Genomic DNA, 16,842 nt, shown 5'->3' on the forward strand with positions numbered 1-16,842 from the left:
TGCCAAAGAGTCTTGAGAATGTCCATAGGATTTAACTTGTCAACAATCTTGAGAACTAGAAGAACCTAATTCAAGTTGCCGGATCTATCCACCTGAGTTTATCAATTAGATTATCATTTCCTTAGTGCGACACTGATTGCCACTAGATGCCGAAACCACTCAAACTATTATGAATTTGAGGAGTTTGGCTAGCTGCTTGCTGCTTTTCCAACATTCAACGAGTCTTGTTCAGAGAGATTCAAAACCACAAATATGTATAGGTGCAGAAAATAAATAAATATCAAGACTTAAATAAAACATAGATTAAATTAATTTTATCTCACAAATGCATCATTGGAGTTCACCAAACATCAACTTGGAAAAGAAAGAAAGTTAGCCACTTATCGTGGTCTTTAATACAAAATGAGTTCTTGATGATTAAAGAGAAGAAAAGAGATGAAAAGAAGGTGCAGGATCTACAGCTACTGCTGGGGGCGGTGTCGGGAAGAAGAAGGATTATGTTATGCTTGGAAGCTGTCGTCTTTATAGTAAAAAAAGAGCTAGGGTTTTCTTTTTTCTATTGATTCTGATCTCTTTCCTTGATTCCAGCTTATCTTTAGCTTTCCAAAATATATCTTAATGATTTTCAGCCTTTACATCTAAACAAAGAGGATTTTTTTTTTTAATTTTTAAAAAGCCCGCCTTTTTTATAAGTGTTCTGCAGATCACGACACAAGCCTTAGGCAAGGCTTGTTCTGTTGCATGCGGGGCTCTTAAACTTAAGTGCCACCTTGGCCTTGGTTAAGGCTTAGTTTAGTAATTCGGGTCCCATCATGCTACCTTGGTTGCAAGCTGCAACCCAAGGGTTAGTTGTGTTTATCCCTTCTTGTTGAGACACAAGCCTTGGGCAAGTCTTGTGTTTGTGGGCCAAAGTGTGTTGCTACTGCGAGGTCTAAGACCCGCCCAAGGCTAAGATAGTGACAAATGGTTGTTTTTATATTTTTGTTCTTATTTTCTATTATTATTCCAAATCTTAAGCTCCATTTCCTGTCCTGCATCAAAAATGTGTAAAACATCTCTATCAGGTAGCAAAATATTCATTTTAAATACATAAAAGTAGATGACAAGGATGATGTTTTTACATCCTATCAAACTCCCCCACACTTATATTGTGCTTGGCAACACTACAAAGCCTGTACCATAAAGCCTTATCTCTTCACCCATTTTTCACCAAATCCCAATCATTTTGTCACAACTCGCACGCTATACCTCAATCTCCAAATTGCAAAAATGACCATTAGCTAGTAATTTGCAGGTTTGAGTTTCAGGGAACCATACCTCACAATAACAATCTCGACTAGTATTCAAACATAAAATGAGAGAAATTGTAAGTTTTTCCATACCAAAATTGGGAATAATAAAAAAATTTAGTAGAACAACCATTAAACTAGTACAAAATTAAGGATTGCATGCGATTAGTTCATGTTAAAACAAAAATTGTCACTAACCTTTTGATGCGAAGGTAAACATTTGTGATGAATGCACCTGGTTACTTAGTGGCAATTTTGAGTATTGTGATTGTGTTTTATGCTCCATCTCACATTGATACACCAACATGTTTCGAAAGTGAGCGTGTTTTACACTCCATTTTACTTATCACAAGTTGGCTGATTATATATATATATATGTTTTTTTCGAATAATCCTAAATATGGGCCATAGAATTCTAAGCACACAAATCTGGACAAGTTGTAGTAGGGTTCGCTCTAAGTATTAGCATTCACTCCAAAAATGAGAGAAAATTAAATTTTTGAACAGGCAATTCCCACACAAGTCATGCTTTAAGATACATAATCGAAAATAGCCATTCAAGGTGTGAAAAGATGAAAAATAAGCTGCAGTTCCTAGGAGGTGGTGATAAGTGCAAGTCAGTTTTTAAAACCTTCCATTTGAGTTGCTTAAAACAATAGAGGTGGATGTGAGGGTGGGTTAAAAGTTGTTGGAGGTGTATGTGTAATGTAGCCAAACTTGGGCAAGGGCATTGTACCTAAAATGATGTGGCATATATGAAAACTACCTACTTAGAGTGCATAATGCTACTCCCCCACACTTAAACTACACATTATCCCTAATGTGATACAAGCTAGGGAAAAGGCAAATGAACAAATAAAAAGAGAAACAAAAGATAAAATAAAAGTAAAAAAAAGAAAAGAAAAAAAAATAAGAGTAAAATAAAGAGAAAGGATAGGAGTCACCCCTGATGTTCATCTATGGCAGGGTCATGTGGTGGAGCACCTGGGTTGGGTGATCAATTGTGTCAAAGCTTCAACTTTCTCATGCAGTTCACATAAGGAGCACTCCATGAAGTGTAGGGTGTCATCAATCATGCGTATGTGTAATAGGGTGTGGTCCATGAATTCCTTGAATTTGGGCGGCGGAGGAGCTGGGGTGGCTTGTGATTGAAACTCACACTACTTGCTGTAAATTCTTTTGTCTCATGGCACCAAAGGCCAAGGCCAAGGTGGGGCAAAGTAGGGGAGGCGATATTTTAGTTCCAGGAGGCCCATGTCATCCAAATACTGAAGATTCAAAGGTGCCTGAGGGTAGGCAATATGTAAATCTTTCTCATCAATGTCGAACCGGGTTGTGAATATGTCAATTCTGGTGATGATTGTGCCCATGATTAAGGGCTGCTAAAAGGAGAGTACATTAGCAAATTGCAACGCGAACCAGTGCCCCAAGTTCATCCAACATAACTGTAGAAAGTACAACTCTATTTTGGAGATGGAACTCATTGCGTCTCTATGACCGGAAAAAGAGTAAGCCAAAAATTGATGAATGTATTTAATATAAGGGCCACGCAAGTAGAGGTCCTTGGATTTGCTGGGGTCGTATGCATCTAAGTGATTAACACAAAGTTCATCATAAATAGTGGTTGAGTCGAATTCTTCACAGAAATCAGTACAGGTGTTTTACTTCCCATTCAGAGAATCCCAGGGCATCATTGAATTGAGCAATAGAGAGATGATGATAGCGATCAAATGCACAAAAGCTCAAATGTTTCTAATCAGGAAGCTCAAGTTTGTCTTCTTGTTTATTTTGATGATATTCTGATTTATAGCAAGAATATGAGTGATCATATTGAGCATCTTAAGTTTGTTCTTGCTACTTTGCGTGAAGAAAAGTTGCATGCTAATTTGAAGAAATGTACTTTTTGTGTGGAAAAAGTAATTTTCCTTGGCTATGTGGTAAGTGCTAATGGTTTGAGAATTGATGAAGCAAAGACTGAGGCTATTCTTGACTGGCCAATTCCAACAAGTGTGACTGAGGTAAGATCTTTCCATGGGCTTGCTAGTTTTTATCGAAGGTTTGTTAAAGATTTTTCAACAAAAGCAGCCCCTCTTAATGAGTTGGTAAAAAAGAATGTAAAGTTTGAATGGGGTAATTCACAACAAAAAGCTTTTGATCAATTGAAATATGATTTAACTAATGCAATCGTTCTAGCTTTGCCTAATTTTTCTAAAACTTTTGAAGTTGAATGTGACGCTTCAGGATTTGGAATAGGTGCTGTTTTGCTTCAAGAAGGCCGACCACTTGCTTACTTTAGTGAAAAGTTGAAAGGAGCTCATTTGAATTATCCAACTTATGATAAGGGGCTTTATGCTGTTGTGAGGGCATTGGAAACATGGTAGCATTACCTCATGCCAAAAGAGTTTATGATCCACACTGACCATGAATCTCTCAAGTATCTCACGGGACAAAAGAATTTGCATAAGAGGCATACTAAGTGGATAGCATTCATTGAGACTTTTCCCTATGTTGTGAAGTACAAGAAGGGTAAGGAAAACATTGTTGCTGATGCACTCTCCCGAAGGTACACACTTCTTGTTACCTTAGATGCAAAAATCATGGGATTTGAGTACATTAAAGAATCGTATGCTAATGATTTTGATTTTTCTCAAATTTTTGAAACATGTGAAAATGGAGCTTTTAGCAAGTTCTACAAAAATAATGGTTTCTTGTTTAGAGAAAACAGATTGTGTATTCCACATTGCTCTTTAAGGGAGTTACTTGTACGAGAGGCACATAGTGGTGGATTAATGAGACATTTTGGAATTCCTAAAACTCTTGATGTCTTGAATGAACATTTCTACTGGCCACACATGAAAAGAGACGTTGGAAAGCTTTGTGGGGGATGTGTTGAGTGCAAACGAGCAAAATCCAAGTCCCTTCCTCACGGACTTTACACTCCACTGCCTATACCTCAATCACCTTGGATTGACATATCCATGGATTTCATTCTAGGGCTGCCTAGATCACAACGAGGTATGGATAGTATTTTTGTTGTGGTTGATCGTTTTTCTAAAATGGTATATTTTATTCCTTGTAGGAAATCGGATGATGCAAAGCATGTTGCCAATTTGTTCTTTAGAGAAGTGGTTCGACTACATGGGGTTCCTAGAAGCAGTGTGTCCGATAGAGATGTCAAATTATTGAGTTACTTTTGGAAGACACTTTGGGGAAAATTGGGAACCAAATTGCTGTTTTCAACCACAAGTCATCCTCAAACAGATGGACAAATGGAGGTTACAAATCGAACTCTTGGCACACTCCAAAGGGAAATCCTCAAAAAAAATCTCAAGAGTTGGGAGGATTGTGTATTAATTACTGAATTTGCATATAACCGAACTATGCATTCATCTACAGGTTGATATCCTTTTGCAATTGTTTATGTTTTTAATCCACTAACTCCTTTAGATCTTTCTCCTCTGCCCATAAAGGAATATTTGAATCTAGATGGGGTTAAGAAGGCTGAGATAGTCAAGAGCACGCATAAAAAAAGTTTCAGGAACGTTTGAAGCACAAAAGTGAGCTAGTTGCTACAAGGTCAATTGTGGACGAAAGGAAGTTGTCTTTGAACCCGCAGATTGGGTTTGGGTTCATATGAGGAAGGAAATATTTCCCAACAAAAGATAGACAAAGTTACACTCTCATGGAGATGGTCCATTTCAAGTCCTTCAAAGAATCAACAAGAATGCCTACAAGTTGGACTTGCCCGGTGAGTTTGGAATTAGTAATACTTTCAATGTTTCTGATCTCTCTCCATTTGAAAATGATGCAGGACACGATTCGAGGTCGAATCTTTTTAAGGGGGAGGGAACTGATAGCGATCAAATGCACAAAAGCTCAAATGTTGCTAATCAGGAAGCTCAAGTTTGTGAAGATGATAATTTGATCAACATTGCTGGTCCAATAACACGTTCAAGAAGAAAGAAAATGCAAGCCTTGAAGAATTTGATTAGCACAAGTCTTTCACTAGAATGCTCCAAAGCCCACAATGCGAAGTCCAGAATTGTGAATTTCATGACCATTTTAGATCATGGGCCAATAAGGGCTAATGGATCATATTGGGTTGATCAAGATAATCATTTTGGCCCATAATATGGCCTAAAATTAGTGCAAAAGCATGGCTGGTTCAAGACTGCACTCTTTTATCAATTCTAGTCAACAATAATGGCTTGACTTTGAAGTTGAAGGACATCAATAAATCTGATCATTTATGAACAAGATTGGTGTCTTCAAAAGCATTAAAACTCCTCATTGGATGATGGAAAATCAGCATGGAGTAAAAAGAAGTCAGCCTTGGAAAAATGAATTCAAAGAAGACTAGAATCCCAAGTCATTAATTAGTCTTGAATTTTTCTTTATTAGTTTCTATTTCCAAAGTTAATTTTAAGTAATTTACTTTTGAATTTCATGCTCCCTATGACCTATAAATAGGGATGCATTCTACTTGTAAAAATCATATTGAAATTACATACTTGTTAAAGGTTTTCCTTAATTTGCTAGTCTCTTTAAGCTAGTTTGGGTCTTGCAAGTTGCTTGTAAAACTTAATAGGTTTATCAACTAGGATTCTTCCTCCTAGTTGTGGCACCTTGGCCTTTTCTTCTTTCTCTTCTGTGATTCAAAGGTGATAGGTTTAATATACCTATTATTGTTGGGTTCATTAGATTTAGGGGTGGGTAACAGTAATTCAATTTTTCTACCTTTTTGTTATTCAAAGGTGGTAGGTTTGATATACCTACTGTTGTTGGGTTCAAATAGGTTGGGTTGGGTTGCTTAGAAGATTTCTATAATTCTTTCTTTTGGTGCAATTCAAAGGTGTTGAGTTTGATATGCTCAATGTTGTTTAGTTCATCCAAGATTGAAGATTGGCTGAACTAGATCATCAAGGAACAATCTTAATCAACGGGTAACCGTTGCTATCAGATGAAAATGCCTTCCCTGGAGATGGTAGGAGATGAGATTTGGGGTGTGAAGGATTAACTTAGGAAGCTTGTAAAACTAGAGGGTGGTGTAAAATTCCTAACCAGTTCGCATAAATGGGTACGTCCATTAAAAAAATGTTGGCCCTGCCAATGGTATAATCAGTTACAAAACGGTCGTTCTGATGTTGAGAGTGTCGAGAGTGGGGTCATGAGCGGATTTACCTAGAATAATGGGTAGATTGTAGATGTTCTCATACCGTTCTTTCTCTAAATCATCTTTGAAGATGAGATGTCTGCAGAGGTTTATTTATATTGGTTGGTGGACGGGTTCGCCTCGTCGAACCCGGGCCCTCTTTGGTATTCTTTCAAGAGTTCCTTCTTCTTCAACGACTACACTATAGGAGGTGGTGGAGGGTCTTGGGATTCAGTTGGTTGACTCGATCTGCCTTCTAGAGTGGTGGTGCGGGGTGATAGGGAGTCAAAAACATCTATAATGGGGCTTCAAGTTGGTGAGCTGGGGGGTAGTGGAGCTATTATAATTAGTTGGTGAATATGGAATTTAAAGCACGAAACTTGTAATTCTATAATAGAACCACCAATTATCACCCAAAATACTCTAATTAAGTGAAACAAACAATTTTGGATGAAAACAAACTCAATTGAGGTGAGTTATTTCCAAACAGCCCCAAAAATTACATAAACAATCTCAACCAAATAAACAGCCTTGAAACGAGTTTTTCTTTTAAATTTTAAATGTATTTGAATGTTATATGAGATAAATAAAAAGAAAATAACAGCAGCTGTGTCAATTACACAAGGTAGAATATGTGGAAATTTGTTTTGCACAATTAAGTAAATTAAGCTAATCTGATTTTTTTTTTGCTGAATGCAAATTTGTCTCTTTTTTTTTTTAAGAAATAATGAAAATAAAGACAACAAAATAAGGATAGACTAATTTACTTGATGAACCAATGCTCTGATACCAAATGATGCGGAACCCCAAGACCCTTGCTTGAACCTTAGAACTCTTCAATCGGTTTAGAACGGAATTTAGATCACAAGTAAAAAAGGAATCAAATTTGTTCAATCACCCAAATGGTAGAAGTTAAAGAAATCCCAAGAAAGATAAATGATATCTCTTGAACCCAATCCAAACAAGCACCAAGAAAAATTGGAATAGGAAATCAAAATTGAAATACAAGTGATAACAATTGTATTCCAAATCAACACCTTGTGCATAAAGTGAAAAGAAAGCCAAAACACTCTCAACTCAATTCTGAAATATTTGATTACAACTCTTGATGTCCACAAAAAAGAGTTCCTTTGGTATTTATAGCCAAAGAAATCAATGATAAGTTATAATACAATAACTACAATTGTAACTACCACAATGACTAGGTTAATTATGTGGTAATTACAATTGTAACTCCAACAATAACTGGGCTAATTATAGGCATGTAATTGTTATGTAACTCCTGATAACTCCAATCTTCTTAACCAACGCCACTAATTGTTTGTGGCACCATATAGTTATGGGTTCATTCTTGTTATTAACTAAGATAAGACTTAAGCCCAAAATGAGTTATACTTAACTATATGGGCTTAATTAACTTAAAATAAAATAAAACAATCTAAAGTACTTAAAACAACTCAACTAATCCAGTCCATACATAAGGCTTATTTATCCATTATCAATAAGACTCAAACAAGCCCAAATTATCCCAAATCACTTGAATCCAATTAGAGTTACGAATTTGGGCTGTTCAAAAAGCTCATATTTGAACTTTCCACAATTGGCCAGCCCATCATCCACATGTTTTTGAGTAAAAACTTGGAGCAACTCTTTAAGCTTCTTTGCCCAAAATCTTGTTACTGGTCCGCTAAAACTTTCCAGGTTTGGAACTGTATTTGTGTTTACATCATTTGAAATTTGCTCCAAGTCACCTTCTGATGCTCTTTGAGTATCTTGAGTGTTTTTAGCCTTGTTTGCATCACCCAACTTAGTGGGAGCTATGTTGTGACGAATATATCATACTGTATGTGCTATATGACGATCGATATAGGGAGTGATAGAATAATTCCCTACTTTGTCACTGTGTGAAACCTATAGACTCTTGTGTCCTCCTTGTATGATACCCTTCGACTTGGAGCTATCACATGAAGTCAATATTTGGTGTTTCTACTTTAATATGTTTCTAAGGGCCATGACCTATACGGTCTAGCAGAACATATTAGGAAAGCAGTTAAGTTGTGATGGATTATCATCAGTGTTTAAGGAAGAATTTTTCTGACATCGTCACATAAGCCCGGACAGTTATATTTTGTATATAACCAAATAATATTATTATAGCATAGAGGGATAATGTATGCTAACGATGATGTTCAAATGATCTAGGGTATTATAAATATGAAAATGTTATATTAGTTAGATGGTGACTTAATATAACACTACTTGCTGCCTTTTGGTCGCACACCGCATATCCTGTATGAAGCGTGAGAGATATGTTGATGTAGTAGTATATTTTGGTTAGTGTGGTTAAGTGGGAGATGTATAAAATTAGAAATGTCCACAACTATTCGTAAGTATTTAAGAGAAATCCTTATTGTAAAAAGATGACTCTTGGTGGGTATATAAGAGAGAAAAATTATTTCAATTTAATTAAGGAAGTAGATAACATCCAGAAAAAAAAGCATATTACCATTGTCTCTCTCACGTTTAGTTAACCCATAAACAGACTTGGATTTTGGGTGGAATATTACCCGGAACTCTAGCAGCATCTGGGAGAAAATAAAAGGCATCAACAAATAAGGATCATGAGCAGAAAAGCAAACATCTTGTCCTATTGCTTCCGCATTAAGATTAATCCTAATTTTCCAACAAATCAAAATATTAATAAGGTCTCCTAAGTCCCCCAAAAAATAAAAGAATGACCTTAATTAAAAAATTTAGAGTTTAAAACCATATATCCTTTATACAATCAAAAGATAAAACAGTAACCTTTGAGAGTTGTAGTGTTCATCTCTTTCCATATAACTCAAGAAGTTGCCAAAAGATAAGACCAAGTTGTCTATTTTGCTGCTTAGCATTGGGGATACGTCGTGAAGCCTAAGTTCCTCTTTGATCAATGTAGCCACAACCTACTTATCCCCAGCAAATTGTGAACTAAACTCCAAAATTTATTAACTCCAGGAAACTAGAGTAAGACATGATTGACTGTCTCTATAGCTCTTTTGCATATGTAGGACCTATTCAAAATCACCTTCCCTTTTCTGATGAGATTGTTAAGAGTTTAGATACAACCCCTAGCCGCCTCCCAAGCACAAAAAGCCACTCTTGGAGATGCCTTAATCTTTCAAATTAAATTCCATGAGAAATCTTCCTCATTCCTATCATTCCTCATCAAGAAGGCATGATAAAACTTAACTCAGAAGACCTACCTGCACTAATCTTTCAAGTAGGATCATCCAAGGCTTTTAAAGAGCCTAGTTGTACCAAGCTTACAAACTCTTTAATCTCCAAGTCATTAAGGAACCTTAATGACTACATGGCTTGAACTCTTTATTGCAGATCAAAGTAAAAAATAGAGGGAAAATGTTGATCCAAGGATCTGTCCTAGCCAATCATCCAACCAGAATCTCACTTTTCATCTATGAATCATTAATTACTTTTGGTCATTTCTTCCTTACTTTCATATGGTAAGAAAAACTTTTAACGATGTACTTTGAGAAATCATTAGATCTTAAGCTACATAGAGCACAACCAGCAGCATCCGTAGGTATATATATCACCATTGCATTATATGAAATTTGACAGCAGTGGTAAGTAACACTCAAGAAAACTATAGTGAAATCTTAATTTAAAGTTTCTTTAACAATCACAAAAGAGAAGGAAATAATAAATAGGGAAAACATGCTAACCTGTTGTAGAATGAGAGAACAGTGCACAGAGGAAACTGCTCTTTGTAATAACTTGTCACATGTTTAGTGACCTTACCAATTCCCCTAATCTTGGCATATATTTGGTAGTACAAATAATCAGAATTGCATATTACTAAAATAATTCCATAGCCATGTAGTCATAATAATCATAATAATACTAATAATTCAAAAAAGTATATTTCTTTTGAGAAAAGATATGTATATCTGATGCAACTAATAAATAGCATATAATACCTTTCTTATGGGAAGAGAAGATATAAATGTCATGACAGCTATTCGGTCATTTGGCAAAAGAACTGTCCATTTGGCTTGTTTATATCAGAAGATACCTAAGTGAGAGAATAACGAGTATAAAATTAAAAGTCCTCAAAAAAGACAATCTATACAACAAAAAACATTGTAATTCACAAAAAGCAAAGTAGAAACTTATATTTGACAACAACTAAAACTTATAAGTGGCCGTTAAATAATAGTCTCCAAAAAAGAAAGAATAAGAAGTATCAACATCAAGTAGGATTTGGAGGAAGATTGATGGAATTCTATGAAAAAATGCAAAACATATATAGATCACATGCACTAGGTATTCTTTACCCATTTTCTCAATTTCAAAAAGAGAAAAATTCACAATGTTTAAACGATCAAGAACATATGTCCTTGCAAGATAAACTTATTTTACAAGATAGAAAGTTATATGTATCTAAGGCAAGTGTGACATCCCAAGTACTAATTAAGGCAAATAGGTGTCAGATACTGATTCAGAATAACAAGTGCATGATAAAATTTATGCAGCAGAATAAAATTATTATAAATCCCTTATAAATGGATATGAGTTCTAATACAAACATATATTGAGGCCAAAAGTGGCTCCAAAATACAAAACAAAACATAAGAGCCACTTTTTTTACTATGCTATTGGACTCATTAGAGTGCGGGAACAGTCATGCACTTAGACTTGTGGATCCACGGGTTCCACATGACTTCCAAGGATAGGTCAGCCTGCCATTCTTCACTTTCTTCCTCATTTGGAAGGGGCATGGAAAGAGTGAGTTCCATATGCTCAGTAAGGAAAATAATATTAAATTAACATCGTAAGATTTAAAAAGTTAATTATTTTAACTTACCATTTAACCTCATCGTCTACCTATGTCACATTATAGAAAATCATTTATTTGTTAAGAAAACAATACATTAATACAAACAACCAAACATATCATGCCAAATAATAGAAAAAATTAAATAAATCATGAAATGCTCAGATTTTTATGTCATGCTTCACAAAGTCATTACAACTTCCATCTCTGAGAGTAAATACAGATTTCTAACTACTTAAGTGGAATGACCAGATTATATACAGATACGACAATTTGCTCAGGCTCATTTTCAGTTGGCCAAACCATGCTACGATCTATGACCACGGTCGTACCAGCTATAGTGGCCCTAATATATATCTACAATCACGACATTACTTGGCCACAGGTGACACCTACAGATAGTGTAATACCACTCTCATCAGAGGGTATGCCATCATCCATTAGGACTAATCCTCTCACGTCTTTCTAAAGCAGATAGGGGAGGAAAAAACAGATACCCCAAAGAGAAAGGGAACAAATATTCGTTAGAGATAAAAAGCCTAACGAGACACTTGATGCAATATGCATGTCAATACAGATACACTTCAGACCATACAGGCTTTATTCCACTTTTCTCTTTTTCTTTTCTTTTATACTTTTTACTGTTACCGATTACATATTATATTTATTACATGTAAATTCATCAAGTGTTTGCAATTCAAATAGCATGCTTGAAAACAAGAACAATTTGACTTATCTGAACACAGAGGCATACAAAACAAAAAAAACAACAATCATATTAATTTAGTTTATCTAAAAATACTCCTTAAGATGTCAAAAAAAATACTAGATTCATTACTGAAACCTTGATGTTTTCTCCTTCACCATTCTTCTTTCTTTCTCATCTTCTCTCACTAGACTACTATGTCTCTCTCTCTCTCTAAATTTTTTAAAAAATGGAAGAATAGAAGTGTGGAGAGGAAGAGAAGGGGAAGGGCAATTTATAGAGTTTTGGAAATGTCGGATTCATGCCAAGTGGCGAAATCCCGTAAAGAGAGGAGAAAAAGATGCTCAGTATGGAAAATGAGGGAGGAGGGCCTCCTCCACCGGCGATGGTAGCACGCCTCCTGAGGTAGTGGTAGCGCATTGCAGGCTAGCCTGTAGGCGCACAAGCCTCCTATCGCGTGGACGACGAACACACAGTGTGCGACGCTTGTCTGCGCACGAAGTGACGCACAGACGCCTGTCTGCGTGCAACCGAATGCGCACAGGTCCTGACCTTGCGTCGTGCACGCTATGCGCACATTCGCGCGCGCATAGTGCTTAGCATCCGTGTGGGCAATTTGACTCCACGCAGGATTTTCTTCTCGATCTTCGTAGTTTTTGATTTTTTTCTCAATATTTATATTTGATTTAAATGAGTTAGACTTAAAATTAAATTAAATAAATTAAAATAAGATTAATTAAAATAAAATTAAATAAATAAAAAAATCAACCAAAATTACGAAATATGATAAATATCAAGTAGCGTAAATTAATTAAGTTTAACGTGGCCAAAGGCCCGAATAAGAATTTCTAAATCATTTAAGAATAGTGATTGGCGGGGTGTTACAGCAAGCAAGCAATTTGGTGCTACTCAAGCATTACATGTGATGCAGAACCTGAGATGAACAATGCCATCCAAAACCCCGCATATACATCAACAACCAGAAACTAAAAACTAAGTAAACCCCCCTTACCTGAATATATGACATGATAGGATAAAACAATCCCCCTTCAAACTTACAATAAAAAATCTAGACCTCATAATTGGTTGTGGAGATCATAGACCAACAACATTGGTTTGCCATTTAAAAAAGGGATTACTCAAAGTTTCCACAACTAATAAAAAGCATCCATATCTACATGTAGCCAAATCCTCGAAAGATCACATGTAGTTTCTAGCTCTAAAATTTTTAATCTCCCACCTGATGATGAATCTTCCTCATAGACTCGAGAAATAATGTAAGGATTTAATGTTAGATGTTATTTGGTAATAGGATTATAAATTTTAGTGATTAATATTGTTAAGCCAATTAAACCAATAATGCAATCTCTATTATGCATTTGAGTTCTGTATATTTCAACTTCTAAAAGAAGCTACTCCCTTAAGCCATTGACAGAGAGAATTCATATGATGAAAAACAAAAGCTAAAATAAAATAAATAGAAGAATGATTTTATTATGTATTTAAGAGTTATTAGTAATGGATTATTGGGGGTTTAGTTAGCAATTATAGAGTAGTGGATTAGTGGTGTCTTAATCATGAAGTAGTGGCTATAGAGTAGGCGTCTCTTAATTTCAACAATTATATATCAATGGGTTAGTGGTTTTCTTTGTGAGTTAGTGTTTATTTATTTTTTGTAACGTTTGTTTATTTTTATCATATTTAAGTTGACTAATTTCATCAGTAAAAATCATTTGAGTTCAGATCAATTTTTCTATACAATTTGCCTTACTCTGTTTCTACATCTAGTATCATAGTAAAAAAAAGAAAAAAATGGCAGGTTTTTTTGTTGTGCAATAGCAGTAGACATCCATGGCGTTAGAGAATAGTTATGTGCAACTGGCAAACCCTCGTTTCGATGCTATTATGATCATTGGAGCATGTTGATGGAGAATTTGCTCTAATCCAAAGAATACCGAAGTGTCGTGGAAAGAGGAGTGCTTGAACCAACCCCTCGAGTGATGTTGATGGAAGCTCAACAGAAAAAAAATAGAAGAACAAAAACTAAAGGATCTCAAGGCAAAGAATTATCTATTTCAAACAATTGATGTGCTATTTTGGAGATGATTTTTTAAAAAAGATATTTATAAATAGATTTGGGATTCTATGAAGAAAAAATATCAAGGCACAACAAGGGTGAAACGACAGCAGCTTCAAGCCCTTCACAAACAATTTGAAATTCTTCACATAAAGCACAAAGAGTTTATTGATGAATATTTCTCAAGAACGCTAAGCATAGTAAACAAGATGCGTATTCATAGTGAAAAAATCAAAGATGTTGCTGTGGTGGAAACGATTCTTAGATCAATGGCTCCAAAATTCTCTTATGTTATATGTTCTATTGAGGAGTCAAAAGACCTTGATGAGCTTTCAATTGATGAATTGCAATGTTCATTATTGTTGCATGAGTAGAGAATGACAATAGGTTCAACTGAGGAGCAAGCCTTAAAAGCTTCAACTCGTAGTGAAATTTTTACAAAAAGAGGATCAAGTAGCCATAGTTGAGGTCGTGGACGAGGAAGAGGTAGAGTTCTAACACATCAGAATCTCGAACTAGAGGCAAAAGAAATGATCACTGCAATGAAACAAAATTTAACATGTCCAATATTGAGTGTTATCACTATCACAAATTTGGTCATTACAAGCCTAAATGCTCTGCAAACTTATATTCCAACAAAAAGGAGTAGTCCAACTTTATAAAGAAAGAAGAACAAGAAACCCTTTTGATGAATTTCCATATCAAGGAGGACAAGCATGAACCAGATGTCTGGTATTTGGACACAGGATATAGCAATCATATGTGCGGTAGTAAGTCATTTTTCTCTTATTTAAATGAATATTTTCATACTAATGTGAGTTTTGGTGCTCATTCTAAAGTTAGTGTCATGGAAAAAGGTGATGTTCAAATCAGGACTAAAGAAAACAATATTGAGACAATATCGAATGTCTTTTATATTCTTGACTTGAAAAGCAATTTTTTAAGTTTGGAACAGCTGCAAGAAAATTGTTATGAAGTTACAATCAAAAGAGGAGCTTGTGAAGTCTAACGATCCTAGAAAGGGTCTAATTGCACATGTCAAGATGAAACTAATAGGTTATTTCTATTGTGAATCCAAACCATCCAGACTTGCTTTATGACCAAGATGAACAATCCAACATGGCTTGGGCATTTTCGTTATGGTCATCTAAATTTCAATGGATTGAAGACTCTTTTTCATAAAAACATGGTGATTAGCTTGCCTTAGAGTGTTCCCCCTTCTAAAGTATGTGAAGCATGTGTTGTTGGCAAATATCACCGAGAGCCATTCCCAAAAAGAAAGGCACGGGGAGCTAAAAAAATCACTAGAGTTGATTCACTCTGACATTTGTGGTCCTATTAATCTTGTATCAAATGACAAAAAGAAATATTTTATTTCTTTTATTGATGATCATTTTCGAAAGACATGGTATGCTTTTTGCAGGAAAAATCTGAAGCTTTAATGACATTTAAATTTTAAAGCTCAAGTAGAGAATGAAGCTGGGATAACCATTAAAACACTATGCACTGACTGTGGTGGTGAATACATGTACCATAAATTCACAAAATTTTACAATGAGTAGAGAATTTGGAGGCAAATGACAATAGCTTATACACTTCAAAACAATGGTGTAATAGAGAGGAAAATCGAACCATTCTAAACATGGTTAGAAGCATGGTGGCAGATGAAAGAGTTCCAAAGCAGTTCTGGCTAGAAGAAGTAAATTAGAGTGTTCATATTTTGAATATCCACACCACACTTATTGTTTAAAATATGACACCTAAATAAGCTTGAAGCAGACATAGACCAACCGTTGATTATTTTTAAATTTTTGGGTGCATAACATATGCACATATTCCATATGAGAAGAGAAAGAAGTTAGATGAAAAAGGCAAAAAATGTATCTTTCTTCGAATAAGTGAACAATAAAAAGCTTACAATACTGTTCAATCTAATCATAGGTCACCAACAAATACCTGTGAATTTTGAAGAAGAAAAAGAAGCAAAAATGTAGGGACAAACTACTCTCTCTAATGTTTACCAACTGCAATAGCAGCTATGATAATAATGATACCCAAATAGTAGGCGAAAGTTCACGATCTAAAAGAATTAGAAAGAGACCAGTGTGGATGTAGGTTAGTGGTGTTCAATTTGATGATACTCTTGCTCATTATGCTTTATTATTAGAGTGATCCAATAACATTATAAGAAGTTGTCAAAGATACAAGATGACAAAAGACAATGGATGAAGAGATCAAGTCTATTGAGAAAAACAACACATGGGAACTGACAAAACATCCGAAATGGAAAAAATCTATTTGGTTGAAAAGAATACTCAAGTTTTTGCATTATTTCAAGTAGAGGCCTATATAGATTTATTGTGACAATAACTCAGTTAGTAAACTCTCCAAGAATCCAGTTTTACATGTTAGAAGCAAACATATAGATGTGAGATACCATTTTCTTCGTGATCTCATAAATGAAGGAGTCATTAAATTGGTTTATTGTCAAAGTAAAGACCAGATTACAGATATTCTAACCAACCTTTTAAGTTGGCTACATACATGAAGCTACATATTCTACATGGTATTTGTTCGATTTCTAATTTAAACTGGTTGTATAACATTCAGTTTAAGGGAGGGAATGTTAAGATTTTATTATATACTTAAGAGTTATTAGTTATGGATTAGTGGTGATTTAATTTAGTAGTTATGGAGTCGTGGTGTTTTAATCATGGACTAGTGGCCATGAAATAGTGGTCTCTTAATTTCAGCAATTATAAATTAGTGGGTTAGTGGTGT

General features: G+C 35.1%; 1 protein-coding gene across 1 annotated transcript; it reads left to right on the forward strand.

The window, feature by feature from the left end:
* Positions 1–13,835: 13,835 nt before the first annotated feature.
* LOC148266345 (uncharacterized) lies at positions 13,836–14,435 on the forward strand. The gene is made up of 2 exons (XM_088219091.1): positions 13,836–13,865; positions 14,118–14,435. Exons 1-2 carry the CDS (start codon positions 13,836–13,838, stop codon positions 14,433–14,435), a joined length of 348 nt encoding a protein of 115 aa, XP_088075217.1.
* Positions 14,436–16,842: the final 2,407 nt, after the last annotated feature.

The sequence above is a fragment of the Carica papaya genome, chromosome 4 (genome assembly GCF_054855325.1).
Source record: "Carica papaya isolate Zhongbai chromosome 4, ASM5485532v1, whole genome shotgun sequence".
Classification (NCBI taxonomy): Eukaryota; Viridiplantae; Streptophyta; class Magnoliopsida; order Brassicales; family Caricaceae; genus Carica; species Carica papaya.

Excerpts from the sequence above, each read along its gene's own strand:
- LOC148266345 (XM_088219091.1), top strand. The coding sequence starts at position 13,836 with ATGGCGTTAGAGAATAGTTATGTGCAACTG. Across the intron at positions 13,866-14,117 it reads AGAATAGTTATGTGCAACTG|ATTTGGGATTCTATGAAGAA; the intron begins GCAAACCCTCGT and ends ATTTATAAATAG.